Here is a 23,819-nt window from a genome sequence, read left to right on the forward strand (position 1 = left end):
GGATGCTCATGTTGATACGATTATTTGTCATAATCCCAGAACAATGAAAAATCCCAAATCTAGAGGCATGTGAATGGTGTACTCAGTTCCCTGAGTTCCCCAGTAATTCACAATTTCTGTTTTAAAAAGCCATGCTCTGGGAACAAGGAAAGAAACTTAAGAACCACTCAAGTTGGGAAATCAAATTGAGTCCCAAATATAAGGCTTAGGCTATTGAAGAGTGACATATTCAGTCCAGTGACAATGTGACAAAACCCTAACCTTCAAAGGAAAACAGTATGGATACTTGCCAGTCTTGTCCTTGACTTGTGTGGAAAAGGAGGGAAAATTCTCCTGATCACTTATTACAAGGGATTACAGGTTTGCAACTTTGTAGTGTGAAAAATTTCATGCTGAGAATTTAAGGCTAACCAATTTCGTAGTGCTCCCAGACCCCAGTAGAGACAAATTCAGAGCCTGTATAAAGGAAAACACTTTAATTAGTGTCTCAGGTAATTTCAAGGAAAAAGTTTTTAAAAATGTAAGTTTACAGCCACAATCATTAAACATGCAAGGAAATAAGCTACAATGAGATAGATTATACAGTTTATAGATTATACAGTTTAGATTATACAGTTTACAGATTATACAACATAATCACAATATAAAGAATTCAGAAATTAGGATTATTCATAAAAATTTTTAAAAAAAGACATTATATTTGAAAAGATAAATGAGGGTATGTAAGTTATGTGTGAATAAAGAACAAAATATAATACAGTGAGGCAGACTTGAAAAAGAGCAAAACAGATTGTCTATAAATGGAAAATATAGATTAAAACTTGATGTGTAGTTTATGTAGCAGGTTAGACACAGATGAAGCGATAACTAGTGAATGGGAAGGTAGGGCGGAAGACATTATACAGAATATAGCACAGAGAAATGAAAGAAAGGGAAACTATGAAAGATTGAGAGACACGGTTAATAGACTGTCTATCTCATGTGTCTAATTGGAATTCCCAAGGAAATAATAAAGGATTAAAGTGGTATTCAAATAGCTACCACCTGAGAATTTTCCAGAATCGATGAAAGTCTTAAATTCAGGAATACTAACAAATCTTAAGAAGGATTAAAAAAAAAAAAACAACGTTCTTAGGCACCTTGTATGACATTTCAGGACATCAAAGAGATAAATCCTCAGAATAAGTCAGAAAAATAGACTCCACAAACTACCAAAAATGGTATACCATTATACCAAAATGGTATATCAATTATACCATCAGTGTATTAGTCAGGGTTCTCTAGAAAAACAGAATCAATCAGGTATATATTTATTATAAAGAATTGGCTTATGCTACTATGGAGATTGAGAAATTCCAAGGTCTATAGTCAGCAAGCTAGACACCCAGGAGAGACAATGGTATTGTTCCCTCCCAAGTCTGAGGGCCTGAAAAACAGAAGAGTGATGGTTTAAGTTTCAGTCCCAGGCGGAGTGTAAAGACAGCAGAGAGACTGATGCCCTAGCTGGGGCCTGAGACAGGCAGAGAGAGAAAATTCTTCCTTACTTAGTCTTTTATTATATTGAGGAATTCAGTGGATTGGACGATGACCATCCACATTGGAAAAGACAATCTTCTTTACTCAGTCCATTGACCCAAATATTAATTCCAGAAACACCCTCACAGACATACCCAGAACATTGTTTGAACAAACACTAGGAACCCTATGGCTGAGCCAAGATGCCACATAAAATTATCGTATTCAACAACTTCTTAACAACAAAAATGGAATAAAGTATGTTAATATTGTGAAGTGCCTGGAGAAGGTAACTTCAACCTAGAATAGTGCACGAAGATGAGGATAAAATAGATCTTTTCAGACATAACAAAACCATTGGTTTCCCCAAAGGAATTTCTAAAAGCTATACTTTAAGAGAAAGGGGAAATTATCTCAGAATTGCAATGTATATATAAAAAAATGTCATGGAAATACAATGGTAATATGGATATAAAGAATACAGTAGTTCTTAAATAATGCTGAAATATTTGATGTGAGTGTCATATCAGAAGCTTCCTTTCAAATGACTGACAAAAATTGTGTGTATGTTTACAGAGAAAGAGTAAATATAGCTGTTAACAATTCTTGAAATCAAATGGAAGTTACACACTGTTCTTTCAACTTATCTATATGACAGTATTTAAATACAAAATTCAAGGGAAGACACCATAACTTGAAGTCACTTATTTAATAATCCTAGAATTTGTCACAAATTATTATAAGCCCCATCTGTTTTTTCCATGACGAACAATCTTCCCATCAATGTCAATGTCAATGTTTCCTCTCTGTGAATCCTCCAAGATCACCAGCAGTAGTTCAGTGACCACATCACTAGCTTTACTTTTTTCAGCAATCAAGGACCCATATGTATATGTGTCTATTTCTGGAATCTCTATTTTATTCTATTATGCTGTTTATTCTTGAAGAATGCCACTCTATCTTAATACCTAATATTTGTAATGAATCTTTATATCTGATGATCTAAGTCCTTAAACTTTATAATTAGTCTTCATTGTAAGTCCTTCTACCTTTTTCCTTCCTTTTTAAATAAGAAGTTATTCTTGGGTATGTTGCATTTACATATAAATTTTATAATCAGCACATCACTCATGCGGTGGATTTGCTTACAGAACTTCCATTTTTAATAGCCTTCGAACAATACTCCTTCACAGTAGTCTCTATTTACACATAGTGCATCTTATGCATATTTTTATTATGTGACTTAGAAATGTTCATGGTTCCTCAGTGCTCAGAGGGACAAACACAATCTCCTCTTTTTTTTTTTTTTAAGATTTATTTATTATTTTGAGGGAGAGAGAGAGCTTGTATATGTGAGCGGTGGTTGGGGGTAGGGGCAGAAGGAGAGGGGGAGAGAGAAGAGAGAAAAGCAGACTCCCAGCTGAGCATGGAGCCTAACACAGGGCTTGAACTCATGACCCTGAGATCACAACCTGAGCTGAAATCAAGAGTGAGGAATATACTTAACCAACTTAGACACCCAGGTGCCCCCACAATTTCCTTTTAAATGGCATTCATTTTCTTTGCAATCTGTGTTCCAGTGATGACTGCACTCCAACTTATTTTTCCAACTCTATATGGCTTAACATTCCATCAGAGCTAGATGTTTCCTTTTCCTTTACTTAGAAGTTGCTTTGTACACTCACTTCTTCATGAGTTAGCTTAAATTATTTCCCTGGCTTGGTAAGTCTTTCATGTTTTTTTTTTTAATCTGTATGAACCCCTCCCAGATATTAGGGTCTGATGTGTGTTCTATAGCTTCTATGAAGTCTCTCTTAATTACCAAAATTCAATAGCCATTTCCCTTTTATACTTACATAGCATTTTTCATTTATACCATTTACATGGATATATCATATGTGGACTTCTGTTTTTACATTCCCTTTCATGTACATGTATTTCATCTGTACAGTGAGGTCACATACTTTTTCAGAGTAAAGATCATGCATTATGCTTTTTGTGTGTGTCCCGCTCTGGTAATTACAGTGTTTGGTCTTATTTCTCTAATATCTTGCACTGAATGAAGGATGCTCAATAACAGTTGGCTGAATGAAGGCTGCGTCTCTGTTCAAGAAATATTTGGTGAAATGTAATAGAAGGAGCAATGTATGAGGTGTCAGATGGAATGGGCTCTGGTCTTGCCTCTGTCACTCGCTACCTCTGTTCCTTAGCCAAATCATTTCATTTTTATGATCCTCAGTTTTCTTACCTGTAAAACGAAGATAGTATTGATCACCCCCACGGTACAGAATCACATACGTTGTATCTCACTAAAGTGATTTAAAATGGTGTGTGCTCAACACATGCTTATGCCTTTTTTCACATAATGAAAATCTTCATCATAGGAAATTTAGAAAACACAAAGTTAAACAAGAGAATAGAAATCATGTATAATAACACCACTCACAAAGAACTACTGTTAAAATTTTGGATATTTCCCTTATGTTTTTCTGTGCAACTGTTTTGAGAATTATTGTATATACTGGCTTTGAACTTTTTTATTATGCCCATTGAATATATTTTAGATACCATTTTTCATGAAGATTCATTTTTTCCTAATGAACTTATATAATATTAAAGAAACATAGTAATAGAATGTATTATTTTTTCAAAAAAGGCTTTTGTAAAAAGTTAGATGCATTCATATAAATAATTTCATTTCTATTAACTTAATTGTAGACAAACATCAATATACATAATTTGATGAACAAAAATATTTCAATGGTATAACTTTTCTTTCTAAAGTTACTCGCTATTTGGTTGGGAATTTTTTTTTGCCTATATGACCCAGAAAATCCTCAGAACAGCTTAAAAATTTTTGCTACTGTGATTTTGATTGAATTTTTTGCTTGATGAAACACTAAAATGATTTCTTCTTCTGCAAAGAAAAATAAAATACTGAAAAGAACTTAGGAAACAAATCAGAGCTTGAAAAGGCCCAATCATTTCCTCATTTTTCTCAGTTGGAAGAAAAAAAAAAGAGATGAGAATGAAATCTATTCAAAAAGGGACTAAAAGACATCCCAAAGAATTTTTTTTTTTTACTTTGATGAAATAGGAGAAAAAGACATTACTGGAACTTTTTAAGTTGTTTACATTTAAAAAAGCATCTTACCTATAAATCAACTTTATCCAATTCAATTAAGGAAAGGTTTGTGAATGATTTCAGCCTCAGTCATGTTTTTCATGTTTGAGCTTGTGGCTCTGTCTATTTTAAATAGTTGGTATATGCCCTGGAATGTTGGCTTTCTAGAAAATTTTCTTTTTTCAAACTTTAAAAATTCAGAATTGTGTTGGCCTGAAAACAATTATATTTTTAAGAGATATGATCAAATGATTTATAGGAGATATGAAAAAATGATATTAAATAAATATATTCTAACTTCAAAATCCAGACAAGTATGATATTTGGTACATCTATGTATGTGAATGCTGAAAAAATTCTGGGAGGATATGCGCCAGAATTATAATAGTGCTGTCACTGAATAATGGGCAAAAGGCAACTTCCTTTTTTTCCTTCCAGAAAAATTATCATTTTTCCCCAACAATGAGCATATATTATTTTCATATGCAAAAAGAAAATAATTCCTTTTGAAAGAGAGACAAGGAAGGATAATTGTTTCATTCAGTAAACAAACTCTGTATCAGAGTACCTACTGAGTGAATGACCGGCATGACTAGTGCTGTGGTACATCGGTCAAAAACCTGTAAAAACCTATGCCTACAAAACCTGTGCCTACAGAAACCTATGCCTTAATGGAGCTTACATTGTAGTAGAGCGAGATAGTCAGTAGGCAACAGTGCAATCACAGCAAGTTATAATATGCATTCAAGCTACTAAGTGCCAAGGGAAAATAGAGCAAGTTAAGGGAGGTTAGGAGTAACAGAGAGAAGACAGTTTCAAATGGGCTGAGGAGGCTTACTGAGAAAGCAGAATTGTCTCACAAATTTTGTGATTCTTTTTTCCTCACCAGATAGTGTCGTTATGTTATTACTCAGATTAAGAATTGTTTTTCAGGTGTCATGAAGAAATTGATAATTCCAATCACATCTTAACTAGTAATGAAACACTCAAACATGGCTTGTTGCTGGAATTACACAAAATGTTCACGCTTAGGGAGAAACCATGATGAATGGTGTAAGGGAGATTTGGTCTTCTGTGACAGGTGGCTTATCTAGAACAGATATTGCAGAAAGGTAGCCAACTTGGAGGAGCTTCGGGGGGCAGAATGTAATTTTTTATGCTCTTTTCCCCGCCTAAACACCAAATTTCTGGAAATATCTGTGCGTTAATCTTTTCTTGTCTTTATAACTTACAATGTCAGAGGCTGTTTCTAGAGCCAAAAGAAAAGCCTACTTTAACAGGATAATCAATGTTTATAATGATAATCTATTATAGTGCCTATGACTTAATATGATCGATTACTGAACAAATTTCATTTGTGTGGTCATTAACTGAGCACATTTATATCCATTAGTTAGTTGGGTTCCAAGGTAGTAAAATAGGTAGTATTAATTCTACTTTTGATAAATGTGGAAACTTAATTAACAGAGAAGTTAAATGGCTTATTGAAAGTTGCAAGTTTATTAGAAGACAATGCAAGACGCCACTACATGCTCACTTTTAGGTGACCAAAATTTCCATTGCGCCATTTGGACTGCTCAATAAATATGAAGACTAATTTAAGGGCAGTCATTCCAAGGGTATATTAAGGTAGTTCAGTAATGCTGTCATTGCTCAGACCTCTGCTTTGAAATCTCGAAATAGAATTCTTTTGAGTATATGCAAATCTAAATTACTTAAGGAAGCTTTGAAAAAAACCTGAAGTCATTTCAGTACAAAAAAATGGGTGATCGGTTGGGATAGTTTTGTTTTGTTTTGTTTTTAAGATTTTGTTTATTCATTTGATGGAGATCACAAGTAGGCAGAGAGAGGGGAGGAAGCAGGCTCCCTGCCGAGCAGAGAGCCCGATGCAGGGCTCGATTCCAGGACTCTGGGACTGTGACCTGAGCTGAAGGCAGAGGCTTTAACCCACTGAGCCACCCAGGCGCCCCAGTTGGGATAGTTTTTAACTAAAACAGTTTACTATAAAATATAATGTTATATTTTAAATGTAGCATTATTCTTCCATTATATTATATAAGAGTATAAAGTGGGTTGCACTGATGAAATCACAAAAATATTTTAGGTGGTGGAATACATGTGTAGCTTCCTAAAGGAATGGTTTTGATGAATATGGCACACACACACACACACACACACACACACACACACACACATAAATATATAACATTTGTATATGTTAGTAAAATTAGTTCTTTTGTGTTGCTACATTTTTCCTTTTGAAGACATATAAGCATATATGTTATAAAAGTTTTCTGAAGTAAAAGCATGCAGTTTAAAGTGTCCAAGCTTGAGGTGCCTGGGTGGCTTCACTGGTTAAACGTCTGCCCAAGGTCCTGGGATCTGGCCCTACGTAGGGCTCCCTGCTCTGCGGAGAGCCTGCTTCTCCCTCTCCCTCTGCCTGCCACTCTGCTTGTGCTCTCTTTCTCTCTCTCTGTCAAATAAATAAATAAAATCTTTTAAAAAATTAACAAATTGTCCAAGCTTAAGCTATTCCTTTAGATGACCTTCACACTGAAGAAAAATTATGGAACTAGATTTTGTCATTGATGTACCACTCTCAATAATAATCCCAGGAAAGAAAATAAGCCCAGAGGATAAAGGACTCTATTTTCCCCCTTGTTGAGAATGAAAATGGTAAAAGAGAATTTGTTAAATGAGTTAAAACTGTAGGATCTCGGCTATTTAAAGTGTTAGAGGACTGGGGCCCCTGGGTGGCTCAGTGGGTTAAGCCTCTGCCTTCAGCTCAGATCATGATCTCAGGGTCCTGGGATCGAGCCCCACGTCAGGCTCTCTGCTCAGCGGGGAGCCTGCTTCTCTGTCTCTCTCTGCCTGCCTCTCTGCCTACTTGTGATCTCTATCTCTGTCAAATAAATAAAAAAAAATCTTAAAAAAAAAGTGTTAGAGGACTGCATGTTTGTACGAGGGAAAGCTGATAGAATTGTGTCTAACTGACTTTGGTAGGGCAGTCTTCAGTTTAATGTTTATGAATCCCTCCTAGAGACCCAAAGTCTGAAGAGTGTAACTATTCAGATGCCTTGGGTGAGGGTGATTCCAGAAGAGTTTTTGCATTAACTTCTGCTCTGCGTGTGACAATTGATGTTACCCACACGGGCAAAGCATTTCATTTGCCGCTAGGCTACATCCTGCCCCCAAAGCTACTTTACTGGTAATGTCATAAAATTCATTTTAATATATGATTAACTGAACTTTCAGTCTTTATTGAGAATATTAATAATTAAAAGCACGATCACTAGCTATGTTTGCCTGCCCAAAATTTAGAGATATCAGCTATTAATTCAGCATTTATTGAATTTATTAGATAACTATGTGTCAGCCCATGTACTAGGTAGAGGGATACAAAGGCATTTCTACCATGACCATGTTGGTCAGATTAAATTCCCTTTTCCTCCTTCCTATTGATGTCATCAAAAGTCACTTGACATTTTAAAACCACGGTCTCATTAAAAAAGGAATTGACTTCTTAGAACTTCCTTTGAACCCCCCTGCACAGACAGATTGTGTTCACTCTGACATGGGAATGGTGCACGCAAACCATAGGATCCTCAAAATTATTTCATTTTCCCAGTAGTGCAAATTCAATTCTTGGGCTTTTGTGAGCTTGGAGAATCTTTGTGCCTTTTTTGAAATCTAAGAACGCTTTGTGTCCGACAACGGTTGGAAAAGGCGAAGATGAGAGGTGGATGATCTGAGAGCAGTCTCTTGCTGGAATTTGCTCGCTCTTTCTCTGGAACCCCCCTCTGCAGTTCTGCCCCATCTTCTCTTTTGGACCCAACCACTCCCTCCCCTGTGCACGTCCCAGAGCTGCCTGGCTTTGCGGCCTTTCCAGGTCTCCAGCTGAGGCAAGGGAAATCCTTACTTGGCAAGCATCAGAGTGCTTTGCACACAGTTGGTGTTAAATAAGTACGTTCTGAGTTGAATACAAGTACTTCCTTTAGTAGCCTGCAGTACCTTAATAAAATAAGAAAACAATGATATTTGTGTCCCTTGAATGGAAAAAGGAGAATGTGAGAAATATGTGAGAATGAATGAGTACAGGCAGGGTGTGAGGTAAAGTGGAGGAAAAAATGAGAACGGTTCGTTCTAATTCAAGCTAAGTGGTCTCAATTCTGATCACTCAGAAAGATAGAAATAAAAAGGTGGGAAGTAAAAGGCCAAAACTACGTCAGACGTAAGATAGGAGGGATGCTCTGCTACAACTTACAACCATTTAGAATGACATTCATCTAAAGGAGAACTGAAAATATCACTGTGTGTCCTGGATACCACCCATTACGCATAACACCCACATGCACAGATGTGCTACCCAAGATGATGTACTGATAATTAGGGAAATCTGTTTTGGAGAGGAGCAGGGGGAGTCATGATAATGGCAGAAAGAGGACTGTCTGGACTTAGAAAAGACTTTGACACAAACTGGCTGCATTATGGTAAATCACTCAAGTGTTTGGGTCTATACCATTTACATGGAATGGTCTTTTGGGGAAGCTGCAAGGGGTACGGGGAGGCGAACTCCCTATAATCCTTGATGGAGGGTGTGTTTCCGGTAAGTTTTTCTAGCAGGAAATGAAAAAGTAGGATGACCAGTTAAATGTGGACCCCTCCACTCAAGGAGGTTGAGTGCTTCGTAAAGTTGAGGTTCTTATCCATATCAGTCCACATTATTATTCTAAGTGACCCTATCTTAGCATAACAATGTTATTGTGTCAGAAGGGTATTCAGATATGTGAATTACTTTATCTGGAAGATTATAGGAAAGTCAATTTGTTTTTATATTTAGAATTTTACAGGTTTCAGTTGTCCAAAAATTCTGCATGGTAAAAATAGCTTTCATGTGCCCACAAATGTATATTGAAGGGTTTAATCATTTGTTTATGTTTAAATCATTATCAGGAAAGAGTCTAAGCAGGAAAAATAATATGTGTGTCAACAGACTAGAAGTTGAATTTCCTTTGGCTTGTACTTGAGGCACAGAAACTCCCTATGTAGAGGAATTACCAAAAAAAATAAGAAAAAAAAAAAAAAAAAAGAGGAAGGTCTCTAAGTTAAAAAAAAAATCATTTTTATACAGGTATATGTTTCATGTTAGCTCTGTTTAGCCTAAAATGGTCTTAGTACTTAGGTGAGTAGATGTGTTAGGATTCCCATTTTTAGAGGTGGATACTTTTACTTTATTTCAAAGAACAGGATTTGAGGTCAGGAAAGCTACTGAAAAGATGAGAATGTGTTTGATCTCACCAGACTGTGGGTTCCTCTTTGTAGCTTGTGGGCCTAGCACAGGGCCTGGCACTTAATAATTTAGCAGGAGCTTGATAAATGTCGACTGGATGAATAAATAATTATCCGTTTTTGTTGGTCCACATTAAGAGGCAATTACTAGGTTTCTCTGACCTTGTTTGGAAGAAGTTTTCGTACTCCAGAACAGAAAATCTTGCAAAATAAGAGCTGTAGGCAGACAACTGAAGAAATATAGCATGAGGGGCTGAAACTTGGAGAGAGAGAGAGACATCAACGGAGACCAGTCTGTGTCTCCCTCTATCTCAACTTCTCTTTCTTATGACCAGGAAAAGCACTAATTTTCCAAAATATATGTTCTTCATTGTTACTTTAAGTGTTTTTTTTCAGAGAGCCTGACTCACATCTCCAGGGAACTGATTAACGGGTAAGAAGTTTATTTCAAGTCATACATGCAGAATGAGTTTCACTGTAGGAGGTGAAGTGAGTGATACCGATCCAGAGATTAGAGAAAAGGTAACCAGCTCCTTGCAGTCTCCGCTTCAAGTAAGGGAACTTGAGAAGAGAGTGAGTGTGAGCTCTGAGGCTGGAACATCTCAGCTAGGAGAGAAAGAAGTTGCAAAAACTTTAGTTCCTGGCTATACTTTTAACCTACTAACACACTCCTTTCTTAGCTCACTGGGAGCTGACCAGTGATTTTATATACATAAATACACATGCATACCTACATGCGTATATATAAGTACACATGTCTTATAGATATGTATTCTTCCAGTGCTTCATTTAGTTTGAACATGTTTGTCCTCTTCATGCTGATGTTGCATTTTCGATTTGACAGAGCTGCAGATGCTGGCATGTGTGTCTATATGACCCGGTAATGGGCTTTTGTTAAGGCACCTTGAAAACTGTGTATTTCCAAAAGAGATGAAAGAGATGAAAATTACATCACCTTGCTAGAGGCATGCAAGGACTTCTGTGAAATCTCCAAATGTCCAAATGGTTTCCACTCTGTAATCATCCACAGTTGACAAAGCAGAACTCATCCAGATTCCCTACTAATTCTGTAGAAGAAAAAGAGGAAGAGTTGCTAGTGAGTCAGCTGCCTTAGTTAGCAAACATAAATATAATTAGCTTTTCAAGCCCAAAAAATTAGGACTTGGAAGTTAATCTCTCTTCTGTGTTTATTTATTAGTACTATTTCCTCATCTTTCTATGGGTTATGTTACAAAGCATTTGAAAAGAGCAGTTCTCTCTCCCTATAACGTTGACCAAGAAAGGATTCACCGAAAATTAAAGCAACAGACATTTATTTGGGCAATTAGAATTGCAATACGGGAAACACAGATTCAGGTAGACACCTAAATTGCGTTCCAACAAAGACAAAGGTGGGAGGGGCAGAGCTATAAAGATGGAAGGATAGGAGTGTAGCTTTCATTTAGGTCCTCTGTGCAAAAGAGGAATTGAAAAATTAACTGGGATTGGTTGTGTATGCAAATGAAGGACTGAAACTTGTTAAACCGAACTGGCTCCTTTAGAAGTGAAACACCACGGGTGATCCAGTTGCCATGGTGAGGAGGAAGTTAAGTCCAGGCTGAGGGCTTGCAGCTGGCTTTAAAGCTCAGAAAGTTTGGGCATCTGGGTGGCTCAGTGGGTTAAGTGATTGCCTTTGGCTCAGATTGTGATCCCAGGGTACTGGGGGATAGAGCCTTGCGTGGGGCTCCCTGCCCAGTGGGGAGTCTGCTTCTCCCTCTCCCTCCTGGGGCTCTGCCTACTTGTGCTCTCACACTCTCTCTGTCAAATAAATAAATAAAATTTTAAGAGAAATTTCATAGTTTCTCTGTTGAGGGTGTGCATAAATTCCTCTCCTCTTATGGCCTCCTAACAACCCTTTTTTTTTTTAATTTTTTTAAAGACTTTATTTATTTGACAGATAGAGATCACAGTAGGCAGACAGGCAGGCAGAGAGAGAGAGAGGAGGAAGCAGGCTCCCTGCCGAGCAGAGAGCCCGATGCAGGGCTCGATCCCAGAACCCTGAGATCATGACCTAGAGCTGAAGGCAGAGGCTCAACCCACTGAGCCACCCAGGTGCCCCCTAACAACTCTTTTTTAAAGGAGACTCTCTTAACTAGGCTTGCTTGCTCCCTTTTGAAATCTTCTTTTACAATGTATATAATTATCCCTCTAAAAAAAAAAATCAGACATATGTAATCAATGTTGCATAGGACAATAATGACAGGCAGGTAAGATGATTCTTTGTTACAGGAAGAAACTTATATTTACAGATACACTATTTTCAGTTAAATTGTCAAAGTGTGACTTTTAGAGACTTTCTGTGCTAGAATATCTGTGTATTCTTAATTTTGTCAGGTGACTGTATTTCAGTACTTTTAAGTTACAATAATAATATATGCTCATTATTACAAGTTAACATATGTAAGGAAGTACCAACAAATGGTTAACATTCTTCTTGTTCTCTCTTACATTTTCAACTAGGGTTTTTTATTCTTTTTACAAACTTTTACAAAGTTGAGATCATATTGCATTCATTGCTTCCCCTCCCCCACGCTTTTAAAATTTGCTTCATTTTGCAATGTGTCATGGACACATCTCTGTAGGTAGATCTAACTAAACTTAACACATTCTTTGTAGCTGTATAATGTTCCGTAATGTAACATAGTTTATTCAACCATTCTTCCCTCACAGACTTTTACATTATTTCCAATGCTGCAGTAAATCTCCTTGCCAGAGAAATCAGAAGAGCCCATTTGAGAATGACCCTGTGGGTTCCAGAGTTCCTGCCACGCAGTGATCTCTAAGTCATGGACACGTTCTGTCAGGAAGATGAGATGACTTTTCACAGCAGACATCTCCCTCTCCCCACAGCCCTGGAGGGCTGGGCTGGGTGAACTGCTGTTTTGTGGAGGAGCCTGGCATCCTCCACAGTCCTGGTGTCAGTGGCAGGCTCTGAAAGGAAGATTATCCTGGGAAGAGGGAGAGCTTTGAAATGACAAAGTAAAGCTCCGGGGTAAAGCAGGCTCTCATGGCTTGGCCTCCCCGCACATCCAATTCTGTTTCTGATCTTAAAATGGTAGTTAACAAATATAACTTTGACAAACTTTTAGAGAGTTTTGTGATGATCTTATTTTCTAACACTAATAGACAAAAAAGGAGTCATTTAGAAAGACCATGTCTGAAGTAATAATGTAAAGGTAAGAACAAAAACTTCTAAAATAGCAGCCAATAGCCAAGAAGCCTTGAAATAAACTTGGAGACCAGAATTTCTTCTTCTGTGTTAACGGTCTACTCTACAGGCCACCTTTTGGAAGTTCCCTTTTGATATACAAATTCTAAATCAATACTTCTTTAACATAGACCATCTTACTAAAGAAGTTTCCTCACTTCATTTAATATAAAATGTATAGCGTTTAAGTATTCTAAATAGCATATCTTAATATCTTTATATGTGTTGTTATCTTCAACTTTAAGATTTTAGACTCGGAGGTCGGTAGTCATCAAAGTATTCACAGAACTGGTCCTCGAGTCTTAGCATAGTTAACTTACTTGTGTGACACAGGAAAGTGCTCCATAGAAATAAACATTTGATCATGGCCATGGCTCCTGATGTGCTGTTAACTGGCTGAGGACACACTGGAAGCCTGTAAATGGGGTCTCTTTCCAAACTTGGTGTCAGGCACCTCTCACAAACTACAGAGAAGAGCTCTATAACTGACATTCCTGTATTATAGATAACTAAACATTTAAGCCAGAAAGGAATACCTGTGAAGAGTTAGGGAATCTCTCCCTCTCTCCCTCACAAACCTACACATGTACATATATATGCATATACATAATTTTCCCTATTTAAAGAGTAATGAAGGACAGAATCAAAAGTAGCTATTGTATGTCTGTCTATACCTATCACAGGGATTTGGAAAGATAATTTTGTGGCAATCCATGTCATCGTGCCTTAACAGTGATGTGACACCGGATTTGCTTGCTTGGGTGCTATAGTAGCAGCTTCGCGACTCCCAGTTAATCATTTAACCTCCCTGAGCCCTGGGCTCCGTATCCATGTAGGGAGGGTTGTTCCTTACTACCTCATAGGATTATTAGGAGGATTAAAATGAGATAATAGATATAAAATGTTCATGTTGAATTGAATAAACCTAGTTTCCCTCTTAGGAAACTTAAGTGGTCTTCCACTATGAAGATGTTTCTTGGTAGGATTAAAGGGATACATAGAATGGCGGTGGGGTAAAGAAAACTTTGCAACGTGAATGATGATACCAATAAACAAACATGGTTTTAGAGTTATGAGGAATTTCAGTATGCTTTATCTTATTAGTTCTTCACAAGAATACTGTGGATCAGGCTAATATTTTTACACCCATTACATGGGGAGGAACTGTGACTCAGAGAAATTAAATGAATTAGTATCACCTGCAAGCCTGTAATGGCATGAAGTCCTTTTTGACTAACAGTCCAGTGCTCTTTACATCACTCTATGTTGTCTGTTAATGCCAGACAGCTGGCAAATACTAAACAGAGAGAATTCTAATTGGTTCCAAAGTTGTGTCTGAAAATCTAGCTGTGTTCTCAAATTTTCCACGGTTCCTGCAAAAAATGCGCCTATTTGGGGAAGGAGCCTCGCCTACTCCTGGACTCCCGAGGGCCACACTGAGCTCAGCGTGCATTTCTTGGGTCTTCGGAACCAAAGGAGTTGTAATTCTAATACGAAACGCACCGTATTTTGTGACTATTTCACTTTAGTTTTAGCATTTCCTGAATCGAAGTTAAGCAATTGGAAAGGGCTCCCTTCCAACAATGGTGAAAAGCTTGGTTTGCTCTGTGTAGGTCAAGACTTAGCTATTTCTGCCCTCAAGCACCATAAGTGATTGTCTCCCTCCCTGGGTAGATACTCAGCATATTCTGTGGCATGATGGTATCTGTCTTCGCATGTATACCTTCTTTCTCCTCTTTGAGAGCACAAGTCCCCTAAAAATGGAGAGTCTAGTGTCCCTTTGTACTCTCAGGGCCCGGTGGAGAGCCTAGGGCTTCATAGGTTCTCCATAGATGCTTGCCCCTGCTGCCGCTGCTTTTGTGATACCACTACCATTGACTTCTTAGGGGAGATTCATTAGAAAACAACCTATGAACGAGGGTTAGTTTTAGAATAAACAGTGTCTGCTGCCTCCCTGCCTCCCTGTACCATAAATGATTTCCTAAGACTGCTTTTATAGAGACAATTACTAGAAAGATAAAGGTTGCTTCAGAAAGCACTAGTAATTACCAGGTCCACTTAAAGGCGAGAGAAGGTGATACAGGTTCTATTCTCCTAAACATGAACATGAGGCTGTTGAAAATTAGCTGTGAGACTCGAGCAGACCGAAATACACAGCTGTCACTGGGGCACAACGCCTTTGAGATGAAGTTGAATTTCTTATTTCTAAGGAGTAGAAGCAGAGTGTGTTTTGTTGGGGGCCTGCAAATTATAGTGATTTGGTTTCGGCCTGAACAAGCACCACAAACAAATCCTGGCAGGCAGGTTCTCTGCAGGAGCGGCGAACAAGTCAGTTTTCATTTCCTTCCAAGCCCTGGTTGGGCCAATCCATGCACAGAAAAATAGAACAAAAGGCAAGAGATCACTGCCCCCTAAAGCATCCTAGCGGCTTACTCGGCTCAGGGGTTATTTATAGCGAGCCGGCTCACACTGAGCACGCCCCGGTCTAGGCAGCGGATGTGTGAATGTGCGAACGGAGGCTTCAGGACCGCGACAGTAGACATCGAGGCGAGGTGTGAGCAACGACTCCGTTCGCACGCCTGTCGTGGTTTCGGTCTGGCCATGCCTTTCACCACCACTGTGAACGTTTACCTCCCAATAGGCTCATCCTCCTCTTCATGTGCACCTTCTATCTGCAGATGTTGCTATGAGGACAGATTCATCCGAGATGACTGATGTGGAGTCCGTGGTCAACAATTTTGCCTCTTCGGCCAGGACTGGCCGCCGGAATGCCGTGCCGGACATCCAGGGCTCAGCCGGGATGGGCGGGTCCGCAGAGCTGCCCCTCAAACTGGAGGCCCTGTCCATGAAGGAAGGTAATGCACAAGTTCTCTCCTTGCCTCTGGAGCAGTCTCTCTTATAACTGGTTATAAGTGCTCTTTTTTTTTTACATGTAGACGAAGATGTCTCAGTTTTTGTTGCAGGCTAAGTGTCATTTTTTAGGCTTTCTGAAAGTGAACAGTTTTATCTTTTTCTCTCCCAATGTGTATGTGCAAGCTGAACATTTATGTATTTGTTGGACGTGTCTAGTCACACATAGCGCTCGAAATCGGGGATAAAATGTGAACAAATATAATCCCTTCCCTCAATAAACTTAAAAATTCATCAAGAAACGCTCCAAAATAAAATAGTTTCCCTCCTATCATCCCCTTAGCCAACCGCACTGGAGACTTGTGCTTTGCTATAGTATTCTATAAGCTCTTCTCTGTCTCAGATCTAAGAAGTTTATTAACAGTTAAAGATGAGATCTTTAAGGCAAGTATTTGTATAAAAGGTAACCATTCTTCAGTGGAAAAAGTTGAATTAAGGACAAAGGGGAGCTGTCAAACCAATGGAGGAAAACTTGGGTTTGTCTCCCCATTGCTTACATACAGTTCATCTAGCTTTCAGAGTTCAGTCTTCTGGAAATAAACATAAAGATACTTTCAATAGAGTTTTAAAGAAGTCTTTTTAGTCAGAAAACATTCATGGAGGTTAAAGAAAATTTCGGTTCCAAGTCATTACCAAGATACATGGGCCTTGAGCCCCATTTAGTCCAAGGTGGACTTTAGTATGGGTAGAAATTTATTGCCACTGTCAAGGAGGCAAGAGAGGCTAGCAGCTGCTGCATGCCCACTCTGTTCATGCAGGTGCCAGAAGAAGGCTCTTGGTCCTCTGCCTCAGGACATTATTTGTTACCTGGTAAAGTTATAGATGTTCCTTGTTTGATCCCTAGGAAATGTGGATGTCTTTGTCCAGGGACACCTCATGTGTTCCCAGACGTCATTGCCTTTCTCATATGAGACCCTACAAGTAAGAGCAAAAAAGTGCCTATGTCCATACAAACTATTACAAGATGAGAAAAGGGAAAGAAGGAAAATAAATAAAAAATGTGTGTAATGGTTTTGGCCTTTTAAGTCTGAAAATGGAATGTGGTTATCAGACTGTGATGTTGCTGTTGAAGGGCCATCCTCAACTAGAGAGGCAGAGAAGCTACGTTACCTGTTCATACGACAGGCCTAATTAAAGTGTCCGTTCCCCAGACACACACACAAAACCTTACTGATTCTTGACATTACCTCATTAAATGAAAGAGAAAAAAAAATTCTGTGGGAGAGTTAGTAGTCTTCACCATTTTTTTTGGCCACTAAAGAGACTGTTATCTGAAAGAATATTGTTACTATTTTTATATGTTAAAGAACAAAAATTCAACTAAGTAAATTTGAAGAGCTAATTGGCTTTATAAAGGGGTTCATGAATCAGGCAGCATTCTATCTAGCAAGCAGAGGGGAGCCCTGAGGAGCTGTACAAATGGAAAGAGAGTGGGGCAGGGAAGTTACTAGCAAAAGGAAAGAAAGGATTGTTCCAAGCGAAATCACATGCCCTTAAAGGGAAGGGAAAGGGGATTATTAGGTGGATTACTATGTGGTTATTAGGTGGTTTCCATCAGATCTGTCCTCTTTGGTTTTTGGTGTTGTTTTTGATAAGTATTTTTAGGTGGGAAGAACTGTAGGATCTCATAGGTCCTGTATCCTGCATGAAATTAACCTACCTAAAATTTGTCTCCTTCATAATTTGTCTTAATCTATCTCTTATAAATTAATAACCATGATAGGGAGGACAATGATGCCTGATAACATATCGGCAAGAAGTGACAGAGGGTGACAGCTGTAAATGTCACAAAGGGCCTTTTTAAAAATTATTTTTATTATCATATAATGTATTCTTTGCCCCAGGGGTACAGGTCTGTGAATCATCAGTCTTACACAACGCATAGCACTCACCATAGCACATACCCTCCCCAATGTCCATCCTCCAGCCACCCTATCCCTCAGACCACCCCCCCACCCACAACCCTCAGTTTGTTTTGTGAGATTAAGAGTCTCTTATGGTTTGTCTCCCTCCTGATCCCATCTAGTTTCATTTTTCCCTTCCGTAACCCCCAAGACAGCCTGCCCTACCTCTCAAATTCCTCATATTAGGGAGATCATATGATAATTGTCTTTCTCTGATTGACTTATTTTGTTCAGCATAATACCCTCTAGTTCCATCCATGTCGTCACAAATGGCAAGATTTCGTTTCTTTTGATGGCTGCATAGTATTCCATCGTATAAATACACACCACATCTTCTTTATCCATTCATCTGTTGATGGACATCTAGGCTCTTTCCAGTTTGGCTGGAAATACGTAAATAGTTTGTTCAAAAATCATGGACAAACAACTTCAAGACAGGAACAGTAGAGCATGACACCAAGTGCAACTCTCCTCTGAGCCCAGGGCCCTGTGCAACCGCACTCACCCACACCTGTGGAGCCGGTCCTGTTTACGTAGTAAATAGTAAAAACTATTTACTACGTAAGTAGTTTGGCTGTTGTGAACATTGCTGCTGTAAACATTCAGGTGCACATGACAAGGGTCTTTTCTTAACACCCTCTGTGACTATTTATTTGATCCATTGTTATAATTTAATGTCCAACAGATGCTAAACACCATTCTAAAAACTAACAGTGTAGTGGTAAACCAGAGAAAGTCTTGCTGTCATGGATTATATCTCCAGTGGGACAGTAAAATTATCAACAAGTAAATATATGTCAACAGTGATATGTTCTATCAGAGATTTAAGTAGGATTTGGGGGTAGAGTTACAGCATGGCTTTAGAATGAGAAATGAGGGCAGCCCTAACTGAAACCGGAATGAAAAAGGTGTGTTTTGAATCACAACTGAAGGGAGCAGCAGGCACATGATGATCAGCAGTAAGCGTGGTCTTGACAGAAGGAGCAGCTGGTAAAAAGCTCTTAGAGTGGACATGCCTCCAAATCCTTTGTCTCTCTCTCTCTCTGATCCTCACCACACCACCCCTCTATTTCAAGATCACAAATGACATTGTCTCAGATGCAATCAGTGATCGTTCTTAGTCTCCGCCCTACATGATCTCCTGGCAGTTGTGTCTTGGTGGATCACACCCTCTTCCCTTGGCTTCCTGGACCCTCCCCTCTCCCGCATTTCTTCCTGCTTCACTGACTGTTCTTGTCCCTGCTGTTGATTCTTTCTGTCCCCTACCTCTGAATGAATTAGATGGTACCAGAACTCAATCTTTGACCTCTTCTCTATCAGCATTCCCTCCTCTTGAGATATCACTTGATTTCACTGGGATAATATCATCTTCCTGATTACTCACAGATTTGTTATCTCTACCCAGAAGCTCCTCAGACTTCACACTCATAAGTCCATCTGCCTACTTGACCTCTCTGCTTGGCTATCTAACAGGAATCTCCAACTTCATGGGCAGGAAGGAGAACTCCAGATATTCTCCCTGACACCTGCTCTTCTTGCCTCTTCTCCATCTTGGTGAATGGGAGTTTGACGCGTCCAGTGGCTAGAGCCAAAACCTTGGGATTATCCTTGTCTCCCCTCTTTCTCTCAACTTTGTATCTAATCTATCTGCAAAAATTGTCAGCTCTACTTTCACATTTGTCCAGACAGCTGTCATTTTTCACCTAAAATATGAGGTCTCTTGGTACCTCTCGGACTCCATCTTCCAGTCTTTTTTCTCCCTTCTGTTCCACTTACAGTTTCTTCCTGCACACTGATGCCTTTGACGTTGCTGTTCCCTCTGCTTGGGATGAGCACTCTCCCTGCTACTGGCATCACTCACCCCTCCCCTTCTCAGGTCTTCAAGTGCATCGCTCGCATGCCCTTTCTCCCCAGCCAATCCTACGTAAAGCCTTAACCTCCAGGCCCCAAGACTTCTTGACAACTCCTATTCTTTAATTTCCTCCATAGCACTCAGGACACCTCACATACCACACATTTTACCTGTCCTGTTTGTTCCTCATATCCCTCCTCAGGCGTCTCCTGAGAGCTGGAATTTCCCCCCCCACCAACTGCTTGGTACATAATACATGCTTCACACGTATTTCTTGAGTGAAAGTTGAAGAACTGAATAGAGTCCATCAGATTAAACTTCAGAGATGCCAGTGATGATTTTAGTAAGCACTTTTGGAGAAGCAGTAGAAACTTAATCATTTCCATTTAAAACGGAAACAGCAAACAATAATACACTTTAAAGCACATACAACAAGACAGTCTGTGGAAGAATTGCGGTTGAAAGAAGGCCTTGTTAGTGTGAGGTTGGTAGTGACTTGAAGAAATGAGGAGTCGGGAGAAAGGGAGAGTCAGGTGAAAGGGAGGCAGGGATGATTGTTAGAGGCAGCTTCCTGATGAGGCAGAGATGGATAGGATCCCCGATCATGAAGGAATAGACCTGGAACGTCTGAGCAGCACCAGGACCGGCTCCACAGGTGTGGGTGAGTGCGGTTGCACAGGGCCCTGGGCTCAGAGGAGATTTGCACTTGGTGTCATGCTCTACTGTTCCTGTCTTGAAGTTGTTTGTCCATGTTTTTTGAACAAGAGGTGCTGCATTTCCACTTTGCACAGGGCTCCCATAAATTGTGTAGCTGGTCCTGAGGTTCACCTTTTCCATTGTAATAGGAGGAAGGGTAGTAGGAATAAGTACAGACCATGGGTTTTAAAGGTTTTTTGGCAGAAAGTCGAGGGAGCTTTTATCTGATGATAAACCTGAATGATATTTTTACCCCTGTGAAGTAGAAAGTCAGATCATCTCCTAAAAGCAATGGAGTTAGAAGTGTGAGGAAGTAGGAGAGAGTGTGATACACTATGGGGAGATCATTAAGGGGGTGGAGTATGGAACCACTTGGCAAGGTCCAAATTGTGTCTCTGCTTACTAGCTCTGTGACATGGAGCAAGTCACTTAACCTGTCTGTGCTTTGATGGGCCAGTCTATAAATGGAGATTGTAATAATACCTCGGGAGACTGCTTGGTATGTAATGCTTCTGGAGAGTCAGAGAGAAAGGTAACTAGGAGAATGTAGATTCCCCAAACGACGCATATGTCTTTTCTTCGTGTAGTGTCCATATCTAGATTGAGGGGAAAGCATGTCTGAATCAAGGAGAAAATGATTAAGGTGCATAAAGGAAATCCCAACTGTTTCATTGCAGTATAATGTGAAATATATTTCACTATATGCTATAAGTGAAAGAGATTATTTATTTTTTTAGATGTACAAAAGAAAAATGAAGAAACAACACAAAGGCAATTGGAAAAGCCGAAGAAAGAAGAAAAATGAAGACTCAAAAACTATCAAAAGTACTGAATTTCTGTACATCGAAAGACTTAGTGGCTCTGCATTCCTGAGATATTTGATCTGGTAGTAACTATGGTAACATTGTAGCCCTAAGCAACATGTGTGTATTAGACAATTTTGTTGTGATGCTACTCACTTGGAATGCAACCATGATGTCCAGTGTAGGTTATTAAAAAGCATATTACTTCCAAATTGCACCCTAGGAAAAGGCTAAGAATATATGGTCACTTAAATCCGTATCATTATCTATAAACCCAACAAAATCCACTGCTCTCTTTTGGATTTACTTAGCCAGGTGTATTTTTAATTCCATTTTTATGGTAATGGATGACTTGTTTCTTAGTAAATATAAAGCAAACACCATTCATTTAAAAATTATTGGAATTTCTAGGACATTATGGTTTTTTGGTAGGAAGGAATAATGGTCAAAAACACATAGAGAGTGTTTGTTTTGTAACCAGAAATACACCATTTTTCCCCAAACCCTAAAAGGATTTGGAAAAATTACAGAAGTTGGACAACCTAAATATCTCTAGGATGTTTTTGTTTGATGCATTTTGTTTCTAGTCTATGCATACTGTGACTTTTTTTTATGTGGACTCTTAGAACACAAAATTAGTGACAAATTGTTTATATGGAACATAATTATTAAATGAATTTCACTATCTTCCTTAACTTGGGTATATGTGTGTGCATATGTTTTTCTTTAATATTAATTATGCAATACAAAACACTTTACTAATTGCTTGATACTGTCTTTTTTTAATTCTTAGGGCTTTTGTGTATTGTGACTTGTTTCTAAAATGATTTCCTCAGGAATGCAGACCTGCATTTTTATATCTTTCCTAAAGTAGCTAACATAATACCTAAATATTTAGTGAATGTTGTAGGTAGAAATAGCAAAATATCTGCTTTTAATATATATTTAAGCATATATTTTGAAAGGAACAAAAACAAAACCAAAGTTTTAGTAAATTTTGATTCATTAGACATTTTAGGAAATAATAAAATTCTGTATTTTTTAAAAAATGGGTTAACGAATTTATTTTCATTTTCAGGTATATATGCATGCTGTTATATTTTATTTGATTGTTGACTTAGGCCATGTCTGTATATAGTTATCAAATAAACTCTTCACTGTTCAAGAAACTTGTTACTGATACAAGTCTTCTTAATTTTATCTTCTCAAGTATACCAACTGAAAATTGGCAACACATTTAAAAGGAGGAAGTTAGTAAACTTTACAGTATGAATCACCTCCTATGTATTATTTCATTGACAAAGTCTAACTTAATGTCTTATATACACCAGAGGGGTAGATTTTAAAGAACCCAATTGTTTTCTCAAATACAATTTTTAATAGAAAAATCTAAATTAATATCTTCAGTGTAGCACTAAATTTTCAATAAAATATATTATAGCCATTAAAACTGTATTTCAGAGCACTATGGAATGACATGCTATTATGCAAACAGTATAAAGAGTATTAGAGTAGAACAATACTTTATAACTTGCGGGACAGTGACAATTTGGCCTTATAAAGGACATTTGGCAATATCTGGAGACATTTGTGACTGCCTCTACTAGGGTGGGGGCCAGGGAGAGAAAGCGCTATTGCCATCTGGTGGGCAGAGCCTAGAGATGGTGCTAAGCGGCCAAGCATCATTCAATCCTAGTGGGTAGACACTCCCCGCAAAGAATTATCTGACTATGCGTGTCCATACTGCTGAGCTTGAGAAATCCTGGGGTAAACTGCTAAGCATGTGGATTTTTTTTTTTTTATTAAGCATTAGTACTTCATTGTCTATGAATTGTTAGATCATTTCTCTTGTCCAAATGTTTAGTATTTATACAATATTTTCTTTATACAATAATTTATACAATAATTTCTTGATCTGTGTGAGGGAATTATACACATTGAATTCTTTATAAAAACATGATGGCCAGCATCAAATTGAATCTTCATAGCTCCCCTGTTTTCTTACATTTATAAAGGCTCATTTTCTGAAATAAGTATTGTTTCTGCCTCATTCTTTTTTTAAACTTTTTATTTAAATCCTGGTTAGTTAACATACAGTATAGTATTAGTTTCCAGTGTACAATATAGTGATTCAACACTTCCATACAATACCCCGTGCTCATCACAACAAGTGCCTTCTCCATCCCCATGACCTATTTTACCAATCCCCCACCCACCTCCCCTCTGGTAACATCAGTTTGTTCTCTGAAGTTTAGAGCCTGTATCTCTCTTTTTTCCCTTTGCTCATTTGTTTTGTTTCACATGAGTGAAATAATAAGGTATTTGTCTTTCTTTGACTTAGTTTGCTTAGCATAATACTCTCTAGCTCTAGCTCTATCCGGGTAATTGCAAATGGCAAGATTTCATTCTTTGTTATGGCTTAGTAATATTCCAACATACATATATGTGTGTGTGTGTGTGTATATATATATATATATAT

The 23,819-nt window shown here is 38.4% G+C and overlaps 1 protein-coding gene across 7 annotated transcripts in view; it reads left to right on the plus strand.

Moving 5' to 3' along the window:
- The window catches only part of LOC111147601 (cAMP-dependent protein kinase inhibitor beta), a 108,404-nt gene extending 86,299 nt beyond the window's left edge, over window positions 1-22,105 (plus strand). For all 7 annotated transcript variants that reach the window (XM_022503735.1, XM_022503734.1, XM_022503738.1 and 4 more), the window contains 2 exons: window positions 15,854-16,030; window positions 21,275-22,105. In XM_022503735.1, coding sequence (XP_022359443.1) covers window positions 15,862-16,030; window positions 21,275-21,342 — 237 coding nt within the window. In that variant the 5' untranslated portion in view covers window positions 15,854-15,861 and the 3' untranslated portion in view covers window positions 21,343-22,105. The remainder of the gene's footprint in view (window positions 1-15,853; window positions 16,031-21,274) is intronic.
- Window positions 22,106-23,819: the final 1,714 nt, after the last annotated feature.

This window comes from Enhydra lutris, unplaced genomic scaffold (genome assembly GCF_002288905.1).
Source record: "Enhydra lutris kenyoni isolate GAN:26980312 unplaced genomic scaffold, ASM228890v2 scaffoldscaffold17, whole genome shotgun sequence".
Classification (NCBI taxonomy): domain Eukaryota; kingdom Metazoa; phylum Chordata; class Mammalia; order Carnivora; family Mustelidae; genus Enhydra; species Enhydra lutris.